At 42.9% G+C, this 21,233-nt stretch overlaps 1 protein-coding gene across 1 annotated transcript in view; it reads left to right on the top strand.

The window, feature by feature from the left end:
* LOC146833580 (guanylyl cyclase C-like) overlaps positions 1-21,233 on the top strand; it is a 619,755-nt gene that overhangs the window by 428,697 nt on the left and 169,825 nt on the right. The window contains exon 19 of the mRNA XM_085601439.1: positions 19,363-19,451. Coding sequence (XP_085457565.1) covers positions 19,363-19,451 — 89 coding nt within the window. The remainder of the gene's footprint in view (positions 1-19,362; positions 19,452-21,233) is intronic.

Below are 21,233 nucleotides of genomic sequence, written 5' to 3'. Positions count from 1 at the left end.
TGTTAATTGTTGCTAATGTTTGCCTACTCCTATCTGTAGCTACACTATATTAAAGACAGCATAGCAATACTACTATACTGCCAGATCAATTGGGATAGTCCAACCCCCATACCTTGGTCTTAGGTGTCAGGAAGCTGGTCGCAGTGCGCAGGTTATCTTCCTTAGTCAGAAGGAGGTTGGGGTCAGCAGGGCTGCATCCCAGTCACAGTCTGCAGCATTTCTGTAATAATTCCCAGCATGAAAATGCTCCTCACAAAGAACATTAGCACGGAAGTTGTTTATATAATAAAACAGTAAGAAGAAGAAGGAAAAAAGTGAAAAAAGATGAAGGATTCATAAAAAAAGGGCAAAAAGGCTTCGCTTCGACCCTAACGTAATTTATAATTTACCAATAGTCCATGACCTAAATGTCTTGAAGAAGGAAGATGGGCTAGTTGAATCCAATGTATTGGGACCTTGTACATCTCTTTTGAACCTAAGTACCCTAACTCATCTCTCTCAAGAGCTATCTGTATCTGATATGTGTTCCTCCTATTGCTCTGAGTACCCTGAACCCTAATGCCTCTTTATTCGCTTACTCTGTAGGTAATAATGTCATTTACAATGCTACTGAGAATAACTCTGAGGTATCTTGTCAAGTCAATCATCTACCTTCTGCACCTTACTCCCTGGATTTTTCATTTATTTTTTACCATGAACCATTTATGAATAGATCTTTTCTGTTAGGATGTTTCACCAAAATCCCCGGCCTTCAAATGATCCGAAGCAATGACCTGGCTCTGGTTCAAGTTCAAAAGTATAATAATCCTAGGGGAGCTAGAGTAACATTTACATCTAAAGCTCTCTCCCATTTGATAATGTTACATAGCGATAAATTACGTGGCATTGATGTTCTTATTCCTGAAGTAGAGTTAGCTCTAAAAAAGTGGTTCAAAATCTGCAGTCTAATACTTATTCTGAAATCGCTAACAGGGGCCTTCCCCATACGAAGAGAGAAAGCATATTGCAGGTTTCCCTATGTAGAGAAGGCAGGAGGGTCTCGCTACTCGCAGAGGAAAAGACTCAGCTTGATCCTCCTATAGATGAGGAAGATAAGAAATGGAGTTGGGTGGCAGGTGCTCTGAATAAAAACAAATCCCTTGATGGTAATTCCTCCTAGCAGGGATATCTCCATAATATCTTGGAACGCAACCGGCTTAAACTCCAATAAAAATAAATTCTTATTTTTGAAGGATCAGAGCGCAGATATAATTTGCCTACAAGAGACCTGGATCACAATGGATTGGTCCACTGAAAATTATATAGTGCTGAGCCGGCCTGCGCTCCAGGTGAATAGAGGACATGCTAAAGGAGGTATTGCTATTATGCTTAGTACAAATTTTAGTTGGTCTTACAAATAACTTTTTCATGATTCTAACTTGATTCAGGCAATTAAGTTGAATCTTAAGGATTCCCAAGATCACTTAAATACTCTGTTGATTGTAAACGTTTATCTTCCTCCTGATGCATCCTATGCTCACCTTTTAAAAGACCTATTTGTTTTTATTTCCTCTATTCTGGAAAGGGAAGATCGTAAGTCTCTAATGCTAGTAGGTGATATGAATGCTAAAGTCTCCTCACATACTATCAGGATATTCTCCAACACTGAAAAAAATGAAGCCCTAAAAATCCCCACGGCCCAATTTCCGAATAAAACCAGGACAGATAAAAGGGGTGCCATATTACTTGAAGGTTTGAGAAGCGTAGATCTAATAATTGCTAACTGGAGGTTAGAAAACGATATTCCTGCAAACTATACTCATAAGGCCCCAACAGGGAATTCTATCATAGATTATCTAATTGTTTCCTCAGATTTTTTTTGTAATCTCATAAGAATGGAAGTTTTGGGAACTGATTTTAGCGATCATATGTTGAGCTGTTTTAAATTCAATTATACCTGTGCTAAGGTAGGCCCGTGGAATTTTAAAGGCAGTACTGTAGGGTTTAACGTAAAAAATGGTAGAATTCACTGGAACGCTCAAGCGATAGTTAAAATAAAAGCAAATTTAACAGCTCTGATAAAAGATCAGCACCATCTAGTTTTGTCCAAACATGATTCGCCTCAAATTGATGTTTTAGAAGCTTTTTCCCGTAATATAGGTTCTTTCGCTGCATTAAGTAAATCATCGCATGTTCAAACTAAACAGAGATCTCATTTTAATCTAATGCTTATTTTAAATAGGGAAATCAATAAATTGGTGAGGGCCCAGTTCCTGAACTTTTCTAATGAACGTAGTAATTTAATCAACTTATTAAAGAGGAAAAGGCAGAGGAAAAAACGCTGTCTGAAGCTAAGAAAGGAAGATGGTGCATGGGTGCAGTTAAAAGAGGCAGCCTCCAAAAACAACTCCAAAAGATTTTGGGAAGTAATTGCTGACTGCTGCGGAACAACAGTAAAATCTCTCCCCATTCCTGTTAAAGAAGAGGATTGGAAAACCCACTTGGTAGAACTCTACGCAGCAAATTCTAACTCTCCCAGTTTCATCCCCGCTGCCCCTGACCCTTTGGAAACTCATATATCCAACTATGTACACTCAGTGAGTGACGTAGTTGGATTTATAAAAAAAATGAGATCTTCAGGAGCAATGGGTCGGGATGAAACTCCGATGACGGTAATTGAAAAGGAACCACTATTGTGGGCCATGTTTTTAGTCCCTCTGTTTAACTATTGTTATTCTCAGGGAAAGACATTGCCGTCGTGGTCTGGAAGTATTTTAATCCCCCTACACAAAAAGGGCCCTAGAACTTATCCGGGTAATTACAGGCAAATAGCTTTATTAGATGCAGTGGGGAAAAAATGTGCACGCAGTATTCTCGATCATCTTGCGGAATGGGTCATGGAGAATAATGTCCTCCCTATAGAACAAGCAGGTTTTAGAAAAAATCACTCCACCCTGGATAATATCACCATGTTGAAATTAATAGAAGAGAAATATATGCTATCTCGTAGGTCAAATGTTTACATGGCCTTCATAGATTTTTCAACGGCCTTTGATAAGGTAGACCGGCTGCTTCTATGGAGGAAACTACATAATATGGGATTGCCTGCTCCCCTGTTGTCCTTAATTATCGCACTACATTCTCTAATCTGGTGTCAGGTATTAATGGGAGGAAACCAAGGATTAACATCTGTAATTCCCATAGAAAATGGTTTGAAACAAGGTTGTTTACTAGCCCCGCTACTATTTTCCTTATATTTAGCAGATTTCCCCGACTGTCTTTCTCAGCGAGAGGGCGATGCTCCAAAGATAGGCAGCCGTCCTTTCGCATGTCTCCTTTATGCAGACGATATAGTAGTGATGGATCTTACTCCTTTAGGGCTAAACAAAAAGTTGTCATCATTACAGAATTATACGATGGCTCATTTTTTGAAGATCAATGTTTCCAAAAGTAAAATTTTAATCATGAAATGTGACAGAAGTAGAAAATCAAGTAAATGTAATTGGCATATTGGTCTTGAAAAGTTGGAGGTGGTTGATTCATATTTATATCTAGGGAAAATAATAGCGAGCAATACGAAGAATAAACTTCATATCAAACACAGCTCCTGTAAAGCTATGTCCCACGCTAATGGTCTGCACATTTTTTATAGTACAATGGGTAGAAGGCATTTTTTACATCTACTGACGGTTTTTAAAGCAAAAATTCCATCAACCTTACTCTATGCTATTGAATCAATCCCTGTAAAGGATTGGAGTTTTTTAGAGAGGATAGAAGGCCAGATTTTACGTAAGTTGTGTAATTTTAATAAGCTTGTTTCTTCAGCTGCTATTAGATCGGAGTTTGGATTGATTAGCACCTATATTCAAGGCATTTACAGAGTTTTACGCTGGGGATACAAGTTAACAAATAGTGAATTTTACTCACTAAGAGGTTTCATGTGTAAGGAAATCTTTGGTGGTATGGGGGGAAATGCTCCTTATATCGAGACTTCTCTCTGGCACTAACATTTTTTTGTGTTCAGGAAGAATCTGTGGTCTCCCTCCCGCTATTAGAATTTAAATCCTTTGTAAAAACCTTAAGTGGTAAGATCAGTTTTAATAGAGATATTGAGTTCTGTAATACTAAAGAGAGATTAAAGATAATAGCAAGGACAACTTCCCCAGAAATATTTAACTTGGAACTTAGATCATGGAACAAGACGCTTGTTCTCCTTATTTAGATTAAATCTCCTACCTCAAAATGATTTAACAGCACACTGGTCCCAGAATTCAAAAAATTGAAAAAAATTTAATTTTTATGAACTGAGCATTCAGAACCTGGAGCATGTTTTGTTTGTTTGTCCAGTACTGGCCTCTACTCGTCGTCGCTGGCTTTGGCCGATGTTTTTACAAAATGGTGTTAAGGATGTAGCTTCAGCTCTGAACTTTCTTTTTAGTCCAAAAAATGAAGCAGTTTGTGTAAAATTGCATTTATGTACTTATTTTAACTGTATATTTTTCAAATGGGATATAATTTCTGAACCGTTGCCCCACCATGTAGTCGTATTATCCTCTCTTAATTACGAAAGTATTTTGCATTGTTGTGTCTGCTATTTTAAAGGCTTTTGCATAATTCATTTTTAACTTTAATTGTAAATTTGCACATGATCCGGTTGCTTTCTAATTGTTATGTGCACAATTTAGGATATGTCCTGTTTCCTTATTGTTGGCTGATAAATTCCAAATTCTCTCCTTGAAATTGTTATATGTTGGAAAAAAAAATATTCGGACTACCTTATCATTATTGTGCTGTCACATGGTTTTATTGAACTTTTTTGTATTAATTGGCATGTATCTTTTTGAGTGGACCTCATTGGAGTTCCAAAACTTTAATAAACTGAATTGAATAATAAAACACTGTTCTTATAAACTGTGGCAGAGGCACAGAGAAGCTCACATGGTTTCATCTAGCTAAAATGAAGTGTCTCCTAATGAGCACAGAAAGAAAACAGTGGTATTGTGTTCTTCATGTAAAACCCTGGCGTTAACTGTACAGACTACAGGGCGTCGGTGCATATCACAAATACACATACAGCACATTCACATGTTAGCAGAAAAGTTGATAAGTAGAGAAGTGTGGCAAAGGGAAACACAAGAAAGAGATGTCAACTTAAGGAGTTGAATCTAATATGGAGAATACATGCAAGTCATGCCACATCCTCTCCCTGGTTTTTGTTGGAGAATTATTCACTAAAAGCTAGCCAATATAAAAGCATTTAGAAATTATAATAGAATGTAATATAAAACCTTAATACTGCAAGCACACTAAAAACATTTCCGTAAACTACGGAAAAAAAAAATTAAAAGCAAAAGACCAAATTAAAAAGTGCCATATGAGGCATCCATACCATAGGATAGTAACCCGGAAAGGGCCACTATGCCCAAAAAGTCATTTGGTTCCTGGAAGAAACTTGCATCCGCAGATGACTGATCCGCTTCAGCCTGAATTGCAAGTTCCAAAGAACACACTTTGTCAGTACCAGCCCCATCAGCAAAAGAGTGTAGCTAGATGCTATAATTCCTGGAGCAGAAGCATCCATCCAATCTGGCACAGGCACCTCATAAGAAGCATTTTGCAGCAACTGTAGCAACATAGGACCGCACTGGAGATCCACCCATATCGGATACACAAGCCGATCCATGTCCACAGTTTGTGCCAATTACTTAGCAAGGCATATGTCTAGTGCACAGTAGAAAGAGCACCAGAGGCAACCAACCACAGGCTGTACACTCTGAAACCATGTGGGCCGAAAAGACAAAGACCAGTTGTCATTTAGTTCCAGCAGCAGACACAATCAAAAGTACTGCACCATGCATTCACGGCACAGACAGATGTGTGGTAATTCGATCACCATTTGGGCTTGTTGTGGAACATCCATTGCGGAGCAACAAAAATAGAACCAAAACAGCAATTAACAGGAATAATACCAACGGAATGCCTCCAAAAGTACTTGAAAAGAGTGAATGTATAAATGATGGAATCACTCCAAGTACAGTCTGAAATGCCGTAACAAATCCGGAATCAATCATTCAAATAAAAGTGTACAACACCAGCGGTGTTCGAAGCATTAAAAATGTGGTGCACAAGTTCACCAAAATGTAGTGGCTAATTGGTGTGCAACAACGATTGCACTTCCGTGGAAGACCTTCAACTTGGATATCAAAAGTCTCTCGGGCAGAAGCTAGAGCCACATCCTTTTGAAACAATAAGGCTTTGAGTTGGCATAATCAAAATTAATATTAGAAATTGGGACTTTTGATCATAAGACAAGCTCCCCAGCCGTGTTTGTGGGTGGATAGAGTACATTCATACAACTCACAACCTTGGAAACTGTTACAATGTAAGGGACTCCTGGCATCATTCCACAACAACCTTGGTCAGTCAGAATCAATTAACTTCCATTAGAAAGTAACAAGAAAACTGACATGATCATGAGAATGGGAAATCCCTTCAAATAACACTGCAAATTGGCCATGGACGCATTGCACACCTCATGCAGTGTTACATCGTTACAAATTAATGAATTGCTCAGGGAAACTCTGTATTCATTCTCTCACCACTATTACCTTTGTAATCGAAAGGAAGAAACCAAATCTCATGCAGAAAGTTATTGACCATCTGTTCATATCTGCCTACTTAAAAAGTGTTTCAGACAAGATGAGGAATGAAAGGTAGAAATTCACAAAGAAAAGAAACCATGCACTAACCATGTATCTGAAGGCGTTTCAGCTACAGTAAAGAGCAGTTTCTCTAAACGGTCTATACTAAGAATTGTGTAGGTTGCATCTTTCTATGCCATGACCTTTTCCATGCGTGATAAGTTATAAGGCAAGAAATATTTTGTTTCATATTCACATTTCCAAGGCACGCGGTTTGATTTTAAAACCTGCAATGTTCAATTCAATTGCAAAATTGATCTTAATTGACTTTGTCTATGAAAAAGAGCAGGCATGTTATTTGATATAATATCAAATGCAGATGACACAATATAATTAAATGATTAAATGTAAGTAGACATTGTGGTCATGCCATTATTGACAACAGCTAATGCTTTTTCTATATTTACTTAATCAATTTGTCGCAACCTTTCAGCAGTTTCTTGTTGTGAAATCTTCCAGAGTTCATTATATGTAACATATATGAAATGTTTAGAACAAAGATATCTAGGACCTAATAACAAAACTTGCAAATCCATGTTATCCGAAAGAAAGGAAATGTTGCTCAACAGCAGACAATGTGGAGTGTTCTGGCCATTGCTGGTATAACTTACCTACACTATACGTAGTTACTACACCCGAGGGTTGTACCTGGACATATCTGGGGTCTGGTCTGCTAGTTTTAAAGCCCTCAGAGGAGTTTATAAAACATGCATTGCAGCCAGTAGTGACAAAAGGCACATCTACAAACCATGTGAACCATAAAGTGAAGAGTTACATGTACCATTCTGCACCATCTCATTAAATTGTTGTTCTGTAATATTAATGTATTGTTGCCAGTTATTAAAACGTGGTACTTGAGGAATGCTAGGTGTGTTTAGATTTTTAGCATTAACTAGTCCAAGACACACAGTCTGTCATAATGTTTTGTTTAAAAATATAATTTGTCTAGGGATCAAATAAGCCCCAAATAAGCCATCAATGTGCAAGGCCTGCCAGTATCTTGTAGCTCAAATTGATAGCAAATCAATATTGTTTTTCCAATTATCATAACCTTGGATGGTCAAATTGGAAATGAAAGAATCCTAATAAATTAATTTTGTCAGCATGTTTTTCATTGCTTGAAAAGGGCTAACTTTAAAATAAAATGAAACCGGGTCTCGGGGGCATGACTGGTAAAATAAAGAAACTTTTTAAAATACTGTTGGGTACTCCCTATGGGTGGTGTTAGGCAGTGTTCCCACTGTGTATAGTTAGAAACAGCATTTGGTGTAAGCTCTGTGTAAGTAGTGATTAGCATAATGATGATAGCAAAACATTTCACCATAGTTTGGAGAATTTAAATACAAATATACATTTTCAAATACTATATAAGATTCTAAATCAGATAACATGTTGGTTACAGTCGCAACGTCCCATTCATCAGATATTGAGCCTAGGCTTATTATATCGTCCATACCAATTTTAAAAATGTATGGAATTGTAAAATGTCTGTGGGACCAAAAATGTAATTTGGGAATGTATCCCACACAATACCATCATGGACAGGAAATGCAGAAATTTTCACTAGGGACAAGTCTATTTGGCCCTCATGTGAAGAAGAATGAGGTGCAAGTACTTCAGTGACCAGTTCTGAGGAAGAACATTCTGGGAGATAGTGTCAATTTAGCAGTAGGAAAAATACTGTAACAAATCCAGTCCAGATGAAGAGAAAAACTAAGTAAAGGATAGTCTAAAGGAAGTACCATGGAGGAACTGGAGGAACCAGACAAGTCTGTTTAAAACTGGAGATTAGTGTGTGTGCACCATGCAAGGTAGACTATGAAGAATCTGAAGAAAAATCATCAATGTCGGCTAAGTAACCAGATGCAGTGTGAAAAAATCAGGAACCTCATTGGGCAAAAGAGAGCACATTGGTAACTCCAAAGGTGGTTAATAATATATAACTTCATTGGTAGGTGCCACAGTAGAAACAGGCACAAGTGCAAGTTCAGTATCCGAAGTCCCAAGCTGGGGAGTAGTTAAATTTGGACAGCTTAGCAGTGGTTCCCAAACTTTTTCGACCAGCGGTTCCCTTGACATATAGGCTGTTGGCCGCCGCTCCCCACTATATTACTTTTTTTAAGAGGTTGGGGGGATTTAAGCCGGGCCTCGGGAGTACTTCAATTTTTCTTCCTCAAAATAATTGGGATGAAACTATTACTAGTTACACTTCTTTTCGCATGCCTTTTTTAGAGAACACTCTCAAACTTTTTTTATCCTGCTTACAGTACTAGATAGCATCACTATGCATGTAGGCCCAATTGCCAAAGTGTTTCTGTGCTGGAAGAATATGTGCATGCACTTCCATTTCTACCCATATCATACGTGCCAACACATCTGTCTCAGCAGGGAGACTCATGATTTTTAAACCAAATACAGCTTTATTTTTGCTGTCTCCTCCCTAAAATTGCCTCCAATTCAATGCAAGCCAAATATATTCCTCTGATTTTTTATTTTTTTAAATGTCTCTCTTTCTTGCTTACAAATACTGGTATTGTGCCTTATATGGTGTTTTACTTCCCTGTGCTCATGGAGAGAGCAGGCCTTTCTGGAAATGTGTGTGTACTGGAAGAAATGTGTACTTTAAGTACCTATGGTTCAAGTACACATGTCAATATTAATAACACTTATGGCCCAATTCCAATCTCATTTGGAAAGCATTCCTACCGAATCGGTCCCGTGATGCTTTCCAGACGACTGGTACTGGGGGTCCGACGAGCTATTTGGAAGCATCCGAATGCTTCTGGATGCAATTTGATCGGATTCCCATGGACTTCAATAGGAGCCTGTGTTCGGAACAAGAACACAGGCTCCCATTGAAGAAAGGGGTGGCTGGGAAAAACCTTGCACCCTGTGGTGGGCACTCCATAGTGCCTGCCACAATATGCATGGTTGGAAAGGGGGCACCCATGGGTACCCCCATGGGCCCGATTCGGAAGGCCCCGGTTGAAGGGAGGCCTGCTATGGGTCCCCAAAGACAGATTCCGGTGGCAGCCGATTCGTTCCGGAGAAATCGAATCAGAACGGCTGTCCAATTCGGCCATCGTCCTCACTCGCTCAGAAACCGAGCCCATAGAGCTGTACAATTTGGCTTCGAAAGACGCGACCTGTCCGAATGCCGTTCGGAACCGATTCGGACAGCCCTACCAGTTTCCAGGCATAGTACTCTGTAGTTGGGAAGTGTGTACGATTTGGTTGGAAACAAGTGCTCAGGATCTGATTTCGCAAATGCAAATACGATTTGGAGCCCTTCCAAACGAAATCGGAATCAACCCCTTAGTGTGCTTGAGAGACAGGACAACTTTACTTTCCTGTTAACTTGTATTGGTATGAAATGCATTTGAAAAAAACAAAAGCATCAACAAGTCTAACAAAATTAATCAGGTGTACTTAGGGAGTATGAAACGTGGGGATATAGTTAAATATGGAGGTCATCTCCCTCGATATGCCATCAATTAAGCACTACGTTTCCGGCTTTAGGCATGTCACTTACAAATCATCAATATCATGCATTTAGGTCTAATTAGTTTAACTGAAGCCAACAAACCCTTCACCATTAAATGCATCAAAGTGCTTGGTGCATGGCTCCCCAGGCTAGTTTTAACGGCGCACCAGGGAGACACGGCACACAGACTGGGAACCACTGGCTTACAACATGGAGAGGGATCTCCTGCAGAGTAAAGAGAGGAGATAAGGAACTATCCAGATAACCTTATGGCCTACTGTGCAGGTCTGGCTACATTATGAAGCTTAATTAAATCAATGAAAACTTGTTGTTTCTGTTCACAACCAGCAAGCAGTGGCAAAATCACAGTTTGGATACCTTGATCAGCAAGCACAGGCACCGGGGCATGCTAGGATGGTCCGAATACCCTTATTTCTGTAATTTTCTGCAGAACTAGATCCCCAACTTTAGGGCTCCAGCTAGAAGTCACTGGATGCTCCTTCACTTTGTCAGTGGCAGAACGTTTAGCATTCAAATTGGAGTGCTCATTTCCGAAGTCTTATAATTCCTTTAAGACAGCAAAATGTTCAGTGATGTCAAAGTGCAGATCAGCCGCTGCTGTACCAGGGTTATAAAGATCTGGAACATATATCTAGACCCCGAACAGGACCTCATAGGGGCTACAATCACCAAAAGATCTTTCTAGGCCTGGAGTCTCCAACCTCTCCGATAATAAGAGCTACTTATGTTCAATGGAAACCATCCTGAGCTACTAATATTATTAGTTTTAATAGTGACCATGTCAGACAAGATTACATTAGTCGCTACCCCGTGAGTTATTACCAGCAGTGATCACCTCAGTGCCATTGGGCAGTGTTGCCAGCAGTAATATGAAAATGCTTTTTCAATTTGTAATGCCTCTACATGGGTATTACATGATAGTGATAGCTGCAATGCTGCTGGCACCCAGGTGCATGATTTATCATCAGCTTATGAGTTCTAAAGATGTACACATTTTCATCTCGAAAAACAATCTTTTCAATTCTGAGATACACCTACTAACTCAACCAAACTACAGCTTCGTATTTAAGGGCTGGGCTGCACACAGAGAACCACTTCTAGGGAGGTTGAGGGCTACCAGTTGCTCCAGAGCTACCTGTTGACGAAGCCTACTCTAGGCAGATTGTTTAAAGCTCTCTGGACTCCATACAGGTGATGGATCCATCTACAACCTAACTCCAACACTCTAGCTGTGCGGGCTGCTTTAAGTCATGGTTTTTCCGCTCCACTATCACATTTCCCTCAGGATGATAGGAAGAGGAATAATGCACAACAACACTCAGGGTGCCCATAGTATCCTGGTAATCTTAGAGGCAAAGGTTAGTCCATAGTCTGGGTGGAATGCTGCTACTGCATATCTACCAATAAAGACTTGCAAACCTTTAACAGTTTAAACGTCAGACGATTGCTCTAGCCACCCCATAGAAATCGAGAACATGAATCAACACTCAATAAAAAAAAGGGAAACACACCATTCGAATGGGGTGGTCCACAATGATTCAAATACACACAATTTAGTGGTTTATGAGATACTAGAAGGCGTGTCTTCGATGAGCAGGCAATGAAGGAACTTCGAACTTGCTGGCAAATGTCACAGCAAAGGACATATTGTTTAGTCTGTTTAAAAAGACCCTGCCACCAGTAGTGTTTCTGTAGCAAAGAAACTGTAGCCACCACACCAGCATGGACAGACGCTAGTGTCTTGTGTGCAGCAATTATTAGCTCTAACCTGCGGTCCTGGTAGGGTATCACTTGATCTCCCTTCCTGGGAATGTATACAAATAGAATGTTTTGGGCACTCAACAGACAGGAGTATTTTTGGGGAAAATCCTAAGGTAGGGGCATGCCACTAGCTGAAGCATTAACCACAGCCTTAATGTCCTCATCTATTCTTGTATGAGAATGAGTAATCACAGTCGCTAAGACTGTCTTAACTGCCACTTTGGCAGGTTCATCAGCCTGTGTATTCCTTACAATGTGTACACCAATACTTTGATGTCCCAATGTGTGAATAACATATGCCCATGACAGAGCATCTTTAAGAGCTGCCACTTTTCCCCAAAGAATTTATGTTTGAGTGTGTTACCTTTAGAATCTCTGAATCCATCCAAGCGCCAATAGTGTAAATCTTCATTATAGCACTGGATGCAGTAATAGGAATCACACACTATAAGTGTCAGGAATTCAGGGTCCGTTATCTGCGGTGCCAGAACCAAAGCTTTCAGTTCAGCCAGTTGAGCACTACAGGCCCTTAAAGTTTCTGTACATGGTTTTTGTGCCTGAAAATCACCATCTTTCAAAACATGACACCCTTCACGGCAGCGTACGCTGCAGAGTATTTATGTTTAGTACCAACCACAGGCTGAACTGAACAATCATTATAGATAATAAGTCATACTGATCTAGAGGCAACATTTCATTTGACATGGGGTAATCCTGTTCATACTGGAGAAATTCCTGGGCTCGGGTCAAAATCATAAATCTACATCAGTAGCTATCAAGGAGGTGTCCCACTGGATCCATCATGGATGTAAGGCTTTAGCTTTAGGAATGCTTGCTTTTGTGATAACCTCTAAGGCTGGAATGGAAGCAACCACAATTATATGTTTCCCCTGAACCAATGGATGCTCCTTATGGACATCTATTTGAACTGTCAGAATTTTTTTAATGGAAGCAAAACACATTTCTGCATTAGAATATAAATGTGATTTACATGCAAATAGGCACTGTTCATTAAAGGTAATGTATGTATAGCCGGTAGAACTCGCAATGTTATAGATGACTACATTAGTGTTGTTTACATGAGTATGCAAGTGTTTGGATGCAAGCATGTCTGTTTGCAATGTTCTGAGAAGAGTGGTATGCTCTGAAGTCCAAATTTTGTCTAAAAAAATCGGGAAAAATTAAATCGTACAACCATTTAACCCTCTGTGCGTAATCTGGTATGTATAGTCTACCAAAGTTGAGAAAACCTAAAAGTGGTTGCAGCTTTTTTAATGTATTTGGTGGTGGGAGAAGAGCACACTTTCCTAAGAAGTGCGGGGCATGGCGTCTGCCTTCATTTGATAATTCATATCCTAAAAATAGGTCACTAGAAACGCAATCTTAGATTATTTTTATTTAATTTGTAGCCATCAATCAATCAGACGTTTGTTAAGCGCTACTACTCACCCGTGAGGGTCTCAAGGTGCTAGGGGTGGGGGGATGCAGGTTCCAGTCCATCAAGGAGGAGGTCTGTCGAAGAGCCAGGTTTTGAGGTTTCTTGTGAAGATGGGAAGCAATGTTGTCTGTCTGAGTTGGAGCGGAAGGTCGTTTCAGGCCTTGGCCACGAGGAAGGAGAAGGAGCGGCCTCCCGATCTGGATTTTCTGGTGTGGGGGACCACGGCGTAGGAGAGCTGGGCTGATCGTAGGGTCCTTTGGGATGCGTGGAATTTGAGTCTGCTGTTCAGGTATGCTGGTCCTGTGTCGTGGAGGGCCTTGTGTGCATGGGTGAGTATCTTGAAGGTAACTCTAGCCTCAATGGGGAGCCAGTGGAGTGTGCACAGGTGCTGGGAGATGTGGCAGGGTCTTGGCAGGTTGAGGACCAGTCTTGCGGTGGCGTTCTGGATGTTCTGTAGTTTGCAGGTGAGGTTTGTGTTCATTCCGGCGTAGAGTGCGTAGCAGTAGTTGAGTGAGCTGGTGACCAGGGCGTGAGTGACGGTCTTTTTCTGTGTTCGAGGGGGATCCATTTGAAGGTCTTGCATTGGAGGCGGAGGGTGTGGAAGCAGGAGGACGAGACGGAGTTGATCTGGTGGTCCATTTTGAGCTTGGAGTCCAGGATGATTCCTAGGTTGCGTGCATGGTCCGTGGGGGTTGGCGGGTTTCTGAAGGCGGGGGGCCACCAGGTGTCATTACAGGCATCGGGGTTTGGGCCCATGAGGAGTACTTCTGTCTTGTTGGTGTTTAGTTGTAGGCAGCTGTTTTTCATCCATTTGGCGACGGCTTCCATGCCTTCTCGAAAGTTGTGTCTGGCGGTGTTGGGTTCGTTGGATAGAGAGAGGATGAGTTAGGTGTCGTCTGCATATGACACAATGTTGAGTCCGTAGGTTCTGACGATGGGGGCAAGCGGAGCCATGCAGACGTTGAAGAGCGTGGGGCTGAGGGAGGACCCCTGAGGGACTCCGCAGGTGGTTGGTGTTGGGTCCGAGAGGAAAGGGGGAAGTCTGACCCGCTGCGTTCTGCCGGAGAGGAAGGAGCAGAACCAGTTGAGGGCCTTGTCCTGGATCCCTGCGTCGTGGAGTCTACGTATTAGGGTGTGATGGGAGACTGTGTCGAACACCGCTGAGAGGTTGAGGAGGATGAGTGCTACTGTTTCTCCTTTTTTCAGTAGAGTGCGGATGTCGTCTGTTGCGACGAGGAGGGCGGTCTCCGTGCTGTGGTTTGTTCTGAAGCCGAATTGGGAGGAGTCGAGGATGTTGTGCTCTTCGATGAATGTGGCGGGTTGGCTGTTGATGGCTTTCTCGATGACTTTCGCTGGGAACGGGAGCAGGGAGATGGGTCTGTAGTTTTTGAGGTCGGTAGGGTCTGCCAAGGGTTTCTTCAGGAGGGGGTTGACCTCGGTGTGTTTCCAGTCGTCGGGGAACGAGGCGGTCGCCAGGGAGCTATGATGGTGTGGCGGAGCAAGAGTGCGATGGTGTTGGTGGATCTGTTGAAGATGTGGTGGGGGCAGGGGTCCGTGGGGGCCCCGTAGTGGAATGACTTCATCGTCTTCAGTGTGTCTTCGGTGGTGAGGGCTGTCCAGTTATCAATCGCTGGCTTCAGGGTGTCGGGGTGGTTGGTGGGGGTTCAGTGTGTTGGTTGTCTTCGTCGAAGTTGTCGTAGATGCTCTTGGTTTTGTGGTGAAAGAAGGTGCTGAGTTTGTCAAAGAGATCTTGTGAGGAAGGGAGGGATGTCAGTAGACTCGCTGGTGGGTTGGGCGAACTCCTTGATGATGCTGAAGAGTTCTTTGCTGTTGTGTGCGTGTGTGGAGATTCTGTCTTCAATCGCTGTTTTCCTTGTTATTCTGATGAGTTGGTGGTGGGTGTTGTGGCGGCTCTGAAGTTGTTGTGTGCTTCTGTGGATTCGGTATTCCTCCACGCCTTTTTGAGGCCACGGCAGGTGCGTCTGGGCTCTCGAGTTCAGTGGTAAACCATCTGGCTTTCTTGGCGTGGTTGTTGTTGTTATTCTTGAGGGGGCTATGGTGTTGGAACTGTCGGAGATCCATCTGTGCAGGGTTCGAGCTGCGGTGTTGAGGTCTTCATTTTCTGCGATGGTTGGGGTGGAGTTGCTGAGTGAGGAGGTGAGCTGGTCATTGGTGATTCTGGCCTAGTTTCTTCGTGGGAGCAGGTGCTGGTGTCTGTGGATGGTGGGTGTTCTGAAGGTGAAGTGGATGCATCGGTGATCAGTCCATGGGAATTCGGTGGTGTGGCTGAAGGTGATGGAGTTTCCTGTTGTGAAGAGGGAGTCGAGGGTGTGTCCTGCTTAGTGCCTGGGTTTGGTCACGATTTGGCGGAGTCCAATGTTGTGGAGGTTGTCCAAGAGGGATGTGTAGTTGGGGTCCAGTTGGTTGTAGAGGTGGAAGTTGAGGTCTCCCAGCAGGGTGTAGCTGGTGGATGCGATGGCATGCAGGGAGATGATGTCCATGATGGAGTTGGTGAACGGTCCGCGGGGTCCAAGGGGGTCGGTAGTTGAGGGTTCCTTGGAGGGTGGTGGTGGGGCTGGTCAGTATCTTGAAGTGTAGGTGTGGGCTTGTCTGGGAGTGTGCTCAGGCAAAGGGTGGATTTGTGGATGATGGCGATTCCTCCTCCCTAACGGGAGTGACGGTCCTTCCTGGAGAGCTTGTATCCTTGGGGAATGGCGATGTCCGGTCCCGAGGTGGTGTTGGTCTGGGTTTCAGTGAAGAACACTACTTCCGGGGTGGTGCTGTCGAGGAGGTCCCAGATTTCGGTGGTGTGTTTGTGGAGGGATCGGACGTTGAGGAGGATGCATTGCAGGTTCTTCGGTTCGGGTGTGTTCTTGCGGTTGGGTTGTGTTGGGTCCAAGTTCTTGGCAGTGCTGGCGGTGTGCCGTCAGCGGTGACAGCTGAAGGGTCCGTGGGTGTCAGCCGGTGATGCTAGCTTGCAGTTGTTGTTGTGGCCTGGGTTGAGTGTGTGGAGTGCTGCTGGGTCATAGCGCTGGTGGTGCGGAGGTCCAGAGTTCCTGGCGCTGGTCACGGTCGGGTCGCGGACGGGCGCAGAGGAGCTTGTCTTTGGCGCGCCAGCTCAACGCCAGCGGTGCAGCCGCCATTAAGTAGGGGTCGGGGAGAGGTCGGGGAGGGCTGGACAGGTGGGAGGCGGGAGCGGGGAGGGGAGCTGGATTGGGCCGGTCACGCTGGTCGTGCTGGGGGGAGGGTACGTGGGGCAGCAGCGGCGGGGAAAGGTAAAGGAAGGAAATAAGGAATAAAGGAAAAGGGAAAATAAGCAGAAATAAAACAGAAAAGAGCAGAGATGCAGAAAAGTGCAGAAAGGTGAAAAATAATAGAGGGTAGAAAAACAAGTGAAAACGAGTGAAAAAGCGGAGCGAGAGGAAGGAGACAGAGGTCCACTGGACCACCAGGGAAACCTGCGGGTGGAGGAGGGCCTCAATCACCATCACTCGAGAGTGCAGGGACAGGCCTCACTTCATGGTGGAACTGCGAGGGTGGGAGAGCAATTTCACTGACAATGAGTCAGTGGCCTTGCTCGCTTTTCCCCGCAGCGGCTGCCATTAAGTAGGGGAAGGGGAGGGCTAGACAGCTGGGAGGCGGGAGCGGGGAAGGGAGCTGGATTGGTCCGGTCGTGCTGGTGGGGAGGGGCCACGGGGGCAGCAGCGGCGGGGAAAGGTAAAGGGAGGAAATAAGGAAAAAGGAAAAGGGAAAATAAGCAAAATTATGTGATTTACTCTCGGCAACTGTGTGTTTAAATGACCATCTGTGAGGTAAATGTGATCAACTCATGACAACGCTTCTAAGTCAATTTCTTGTAAAATTGATGTTATATGGGCAGTAAGCAGACCTGGACTGTTCTTATACCCCTGTGGGAGCCTACAAAATTTTCTTTGGGCCCCTAAAGTCGTAAACACCATCAAATTTCTGCTTTCAGACACTATATTTTGACATAAAAAACCATTGGAAATGTCTAATGTAGTTTTGTATTTCTTGCGAAATGTTGTTCATCAAAGCTGTGCTATGTGAATTTTGTATTGCAAAAATGGATGTGTGACTGTTTGAATGTCTATAGTCCAAGACTATACAGTAAGAATGATCAGGTTTGGCTACAGAAAATAGAGGATTATTTATTGGCGGGATGCAAGGCTCAATTTTATCATAATATTCAAATGGTGAATTTCCCCAATGGGTTGTCTAGCGTCATGCTTAATTGGATATTGTGTTGACACTTGCGAGCTGGACCTTATGGGTATAATATGATAAGGCGAGTTCTTTTTCCAGCATGTTTGATTGCGATATTATGCAGGGGCGTGTGTTGACTGCTAGCACCATTTTAATTAATGGATTTCAAAGATGTTAAGGACTTTAGTGGGGTGATCCTTTTAAACGTTCAAACTTGAACAACCTACAAACATAAATTGGTGCTTCCTATTAAGCTGAGGAGGATAGTTCCTTTTCACCACTGATGGCTCCATGCCGAGGCGAAAAGGAGCATTGGGCACATGCGAGAAAACTACTCAGGAGACCATTAAATAAGTACCTGATGTAAAACATTGGTGGCCCCACGTTATATGGTTCCTGCAAATATAACAGGACTGTGTGTTAGACAAACACGAACTTCAGAATATAGGGACTCAGCCCACAAATACCATCCGAGAGTAATGGTGGGTTACAGCTAGCTCAAAATACTACATCTAACCCCTAAACCAACCAGGGTAACAGATGATGTTGACAACCTCGAACATGACACTGATTCCCAAGGAATCCGTGGAAACTGAGCTAACCCCTTCCTTTGCCACTCTTGCGCACCCAAGTTAAACACAAGAAAGATACAATGCATTTTCAAACATGTTATTGAAATGATCATATTCTTGCATAAAAAGCGTGAGGTGTAAATATCAGAAAGATGAGCCATGTTACTGCAATCAGCATTGTTGGAATGGTAAACAGGAAGAACAACTCAGCCATATTAATTGTTGCTAATGTTTGTCAATTCCTTGCTGTACCTACACTATACTAAAGAGAGCATAGCAATGGCATTTTTTTGTCATATCAGTGGGATAGTTTAACCCCCAATCCTTGGTCTTAGGTGTCACGAAGCTGGTCGCAGTGCACAGGTGATCCCCCTTAGCTGGATGGAGGATGAAGTCAGCAGGGCTGCATCTCAGTCACAGTTTGCAGCGGTTCCATGATAATTCCCAGCATGAAAATGCTCCTCTCAAAGAGCCTTAGCATGGAAGATGTTTATGTAATAAAACACTGTTTTTATCAGCAGCTCATTTGGTTTTGTCTGGCTAAAATGATGTGTCTCCTAATGAGCGCAGAAAGAAAGGAAAATAGTGACATTGTGTTCTTCATGTATGACCCTGCAACTAACTGTACAGACTACAGAGCATCAATGCCTATCGCAAATACACCTACAGCACATTCATGCATTAACAAACAAGTCAAAAAGTAGAGAAGTGAGGCAAATGGCACCATTACAAAGAGATGTCAACTTAAGGAGTTAAATGTAATATGGAGAATACATGCAAGCCATACCACAGACATTATTGGGTCTATGATACCGCCAGTGCCCTTCCGCCCCAAATTGATGTGAAACTAGTGACTGATGTGACCAGAAATTGGTCAGTCAGGTACCCCACATTAACAAATTTGGGAATTTCATAAACATTTATATATGCCGGCAAAACGTACTTTAAAGAGCTTCATGGTTAGGTGTAGTAATGAAATAACTCTCAGCTATGCCAGTTATTGCTATTGTCAATACCTCCATGTAAACACACCTGAAATCTAAGCAGCTTTGTCTTGTAGGTTGTCGATTGGAGATGTATGCTTGCGATGTTCACAATAACTGTCCGAATTGAGAAAACTTTGATTATGATTCTAAAATATGGAACAAAACTAAAAAGTGTTATTATTTTCCAATATTTTAGAGAAACTGTGCAGAGTTCATGATGCCAAGGAGCTGATTCCTTTCCGCCCAGACCTGAAGATGGACTCGGTGCGCGCAGAAGAGTTGGATGTGAGGCACTTGTGGCGACCAGATCAAGAGATTTGTTGAAATTTGTAGCTGTGGAAATTTGTAGCTGTCGAAAGTTTTAAAGAAAGTTTTAGGCCCAGATTACAAGTAGGGTGGGTGGTGTGTGGGATATAGCACTCCCAGTGCGTACCAACAACACAGGATGAGGTATTTAGCAGGTGCTGTAAATACCTCCTGTTCCAATTGCTTTCCTAGAAATGGGGCATAACATGGAATGGGCTGCTTCCTTCATTAAATTCCACATGCATTAGTGTTTACTTGGTACTTTCCTCCAATACGTTTTGACACATTTGACCTGGAAAAGTTTACCTGCGGAGAGTTGAAGGTTTTGGTAATGACCTCAAAATCTGGAAAACTGACGAGTGGTTAAAGGAGTTACCTTACACCTTGAAATTTAACAGCCCAATCATAATTGGTTTCTTGGTTCAAGTTAATTGGCTCTGTCTCTAAGAAATGGGGAAAAAGCATGCAGTAACAACTGAAGGTACATAAAAAACCTTGGGGCAGATTTATGTTCCCTGGCGCATCCCTGCAAATCAGCATGGATGCGCCAGGGAAGATGCGTCACGAAAGTTTACCCTTGCGCCACAATAGATGCGCCGCATTTACAATGCAGCGCATCGTGGCGCAAGGATAAACAGATGCGTGACGCATCTGATGGCGGAAGGTTGGCGCATTGCTGGAGTTGCGTCGCAAGCGCGACGCAGCTCCAGCAAGGCTTGGGGGTGCCCTATCGTTACAATGCTGCGTCAATCCTTACGCCTGCTTCAAGCAGGCGCAGGGTTTTGACGCAGCATGGCCGGAAAAGTGACAGAGTGAAATCTTTTAGATTTCACTCAGCCACTTTTCGGAGGCCTTCCTGCGCCGGAACGCCCCCCCCTGTGCAGGTACGCCCACATGTGGCGCAAGCTTTACAACGTGACGCATCTCCCTAGATGTTGTAAATGGGGCGCAACATGCCGCTGCGTCACAAAAGTGACGCAACGGCAGCGTAAAAGTGGCGCAAGTCCGTTATAAATCTGCCCCCTTGTACTCATTATTAGTTACATAGGAAATGACGCTGTATGTTAAAAGGAACTGAGACGTGTATCAATCCTATGGTGATTTGTGAGCTAAGTGCCAGTAAAAACTAGCACCAGGTGCCGTCTTCAGCAGACAAAACAAACAGTAGAATTTTTACTTGATTGTGCTAGGTGAGGGACCCTCGGTTCTCTGATTAATTCATTATTAGACTACATCATATTACCGCGAGAAAAAATTATTTGTTCTACCCATTTGGAAATTTACCATATTAGACTCATTTTTAGCTTAGAAGTAATCTTACTTGGGCACATTGTGCAATACATGTCTGCGAGCCAGAGCCCTGTTCTTACTGTGTCAGGTTGGTCCTATGCCACAAAGCGGCCATTTTGGTTTGACTGTTGGGTTGAAGTATCCCATTTTATCTACTTCAACAGGGTGAGTTTAGTGGCCTTAAAGTTTGCTCAACACACCTCAATCAACAGAAATTTGTAAAAAGTGCTAGATGGATCCTGAATGTACCTGCCACTAAATGGACATTCCTAGGACAGAGCGATGAGATATTATGTTAGCCAGCACTGGCACCGAGGTGCTACATAAAGTGAATAGACATTAGAGGGTGGATTGTTATTACTCTGTATCACAGCCTGCAGGTATTTATTTTATTAGTTGTAATCACACAATTTACTCCTGGAGGCAAGGGTGTTGGTGTTGATTACCCTCCCTGCCAAGCCATGGGTACAG

The sequence above is a fragment of the Triturus cristatus genome, chromosome 4_2 (genome assembly GCF_964204655.1).
Source record: "Triturus cristatus chromosome 4_2, aTriCri1.1, whole genome shotgun sequence".
Taxonomy (NCBI): Eukaryota; Metazoa; Chordata; class Amphibia; order Caudata; family Salamandridae; genus Triturus; species Triturus cristatus.
This window is presented reverse-complemented; position numbering and strand designations above follow the sequence as displayed.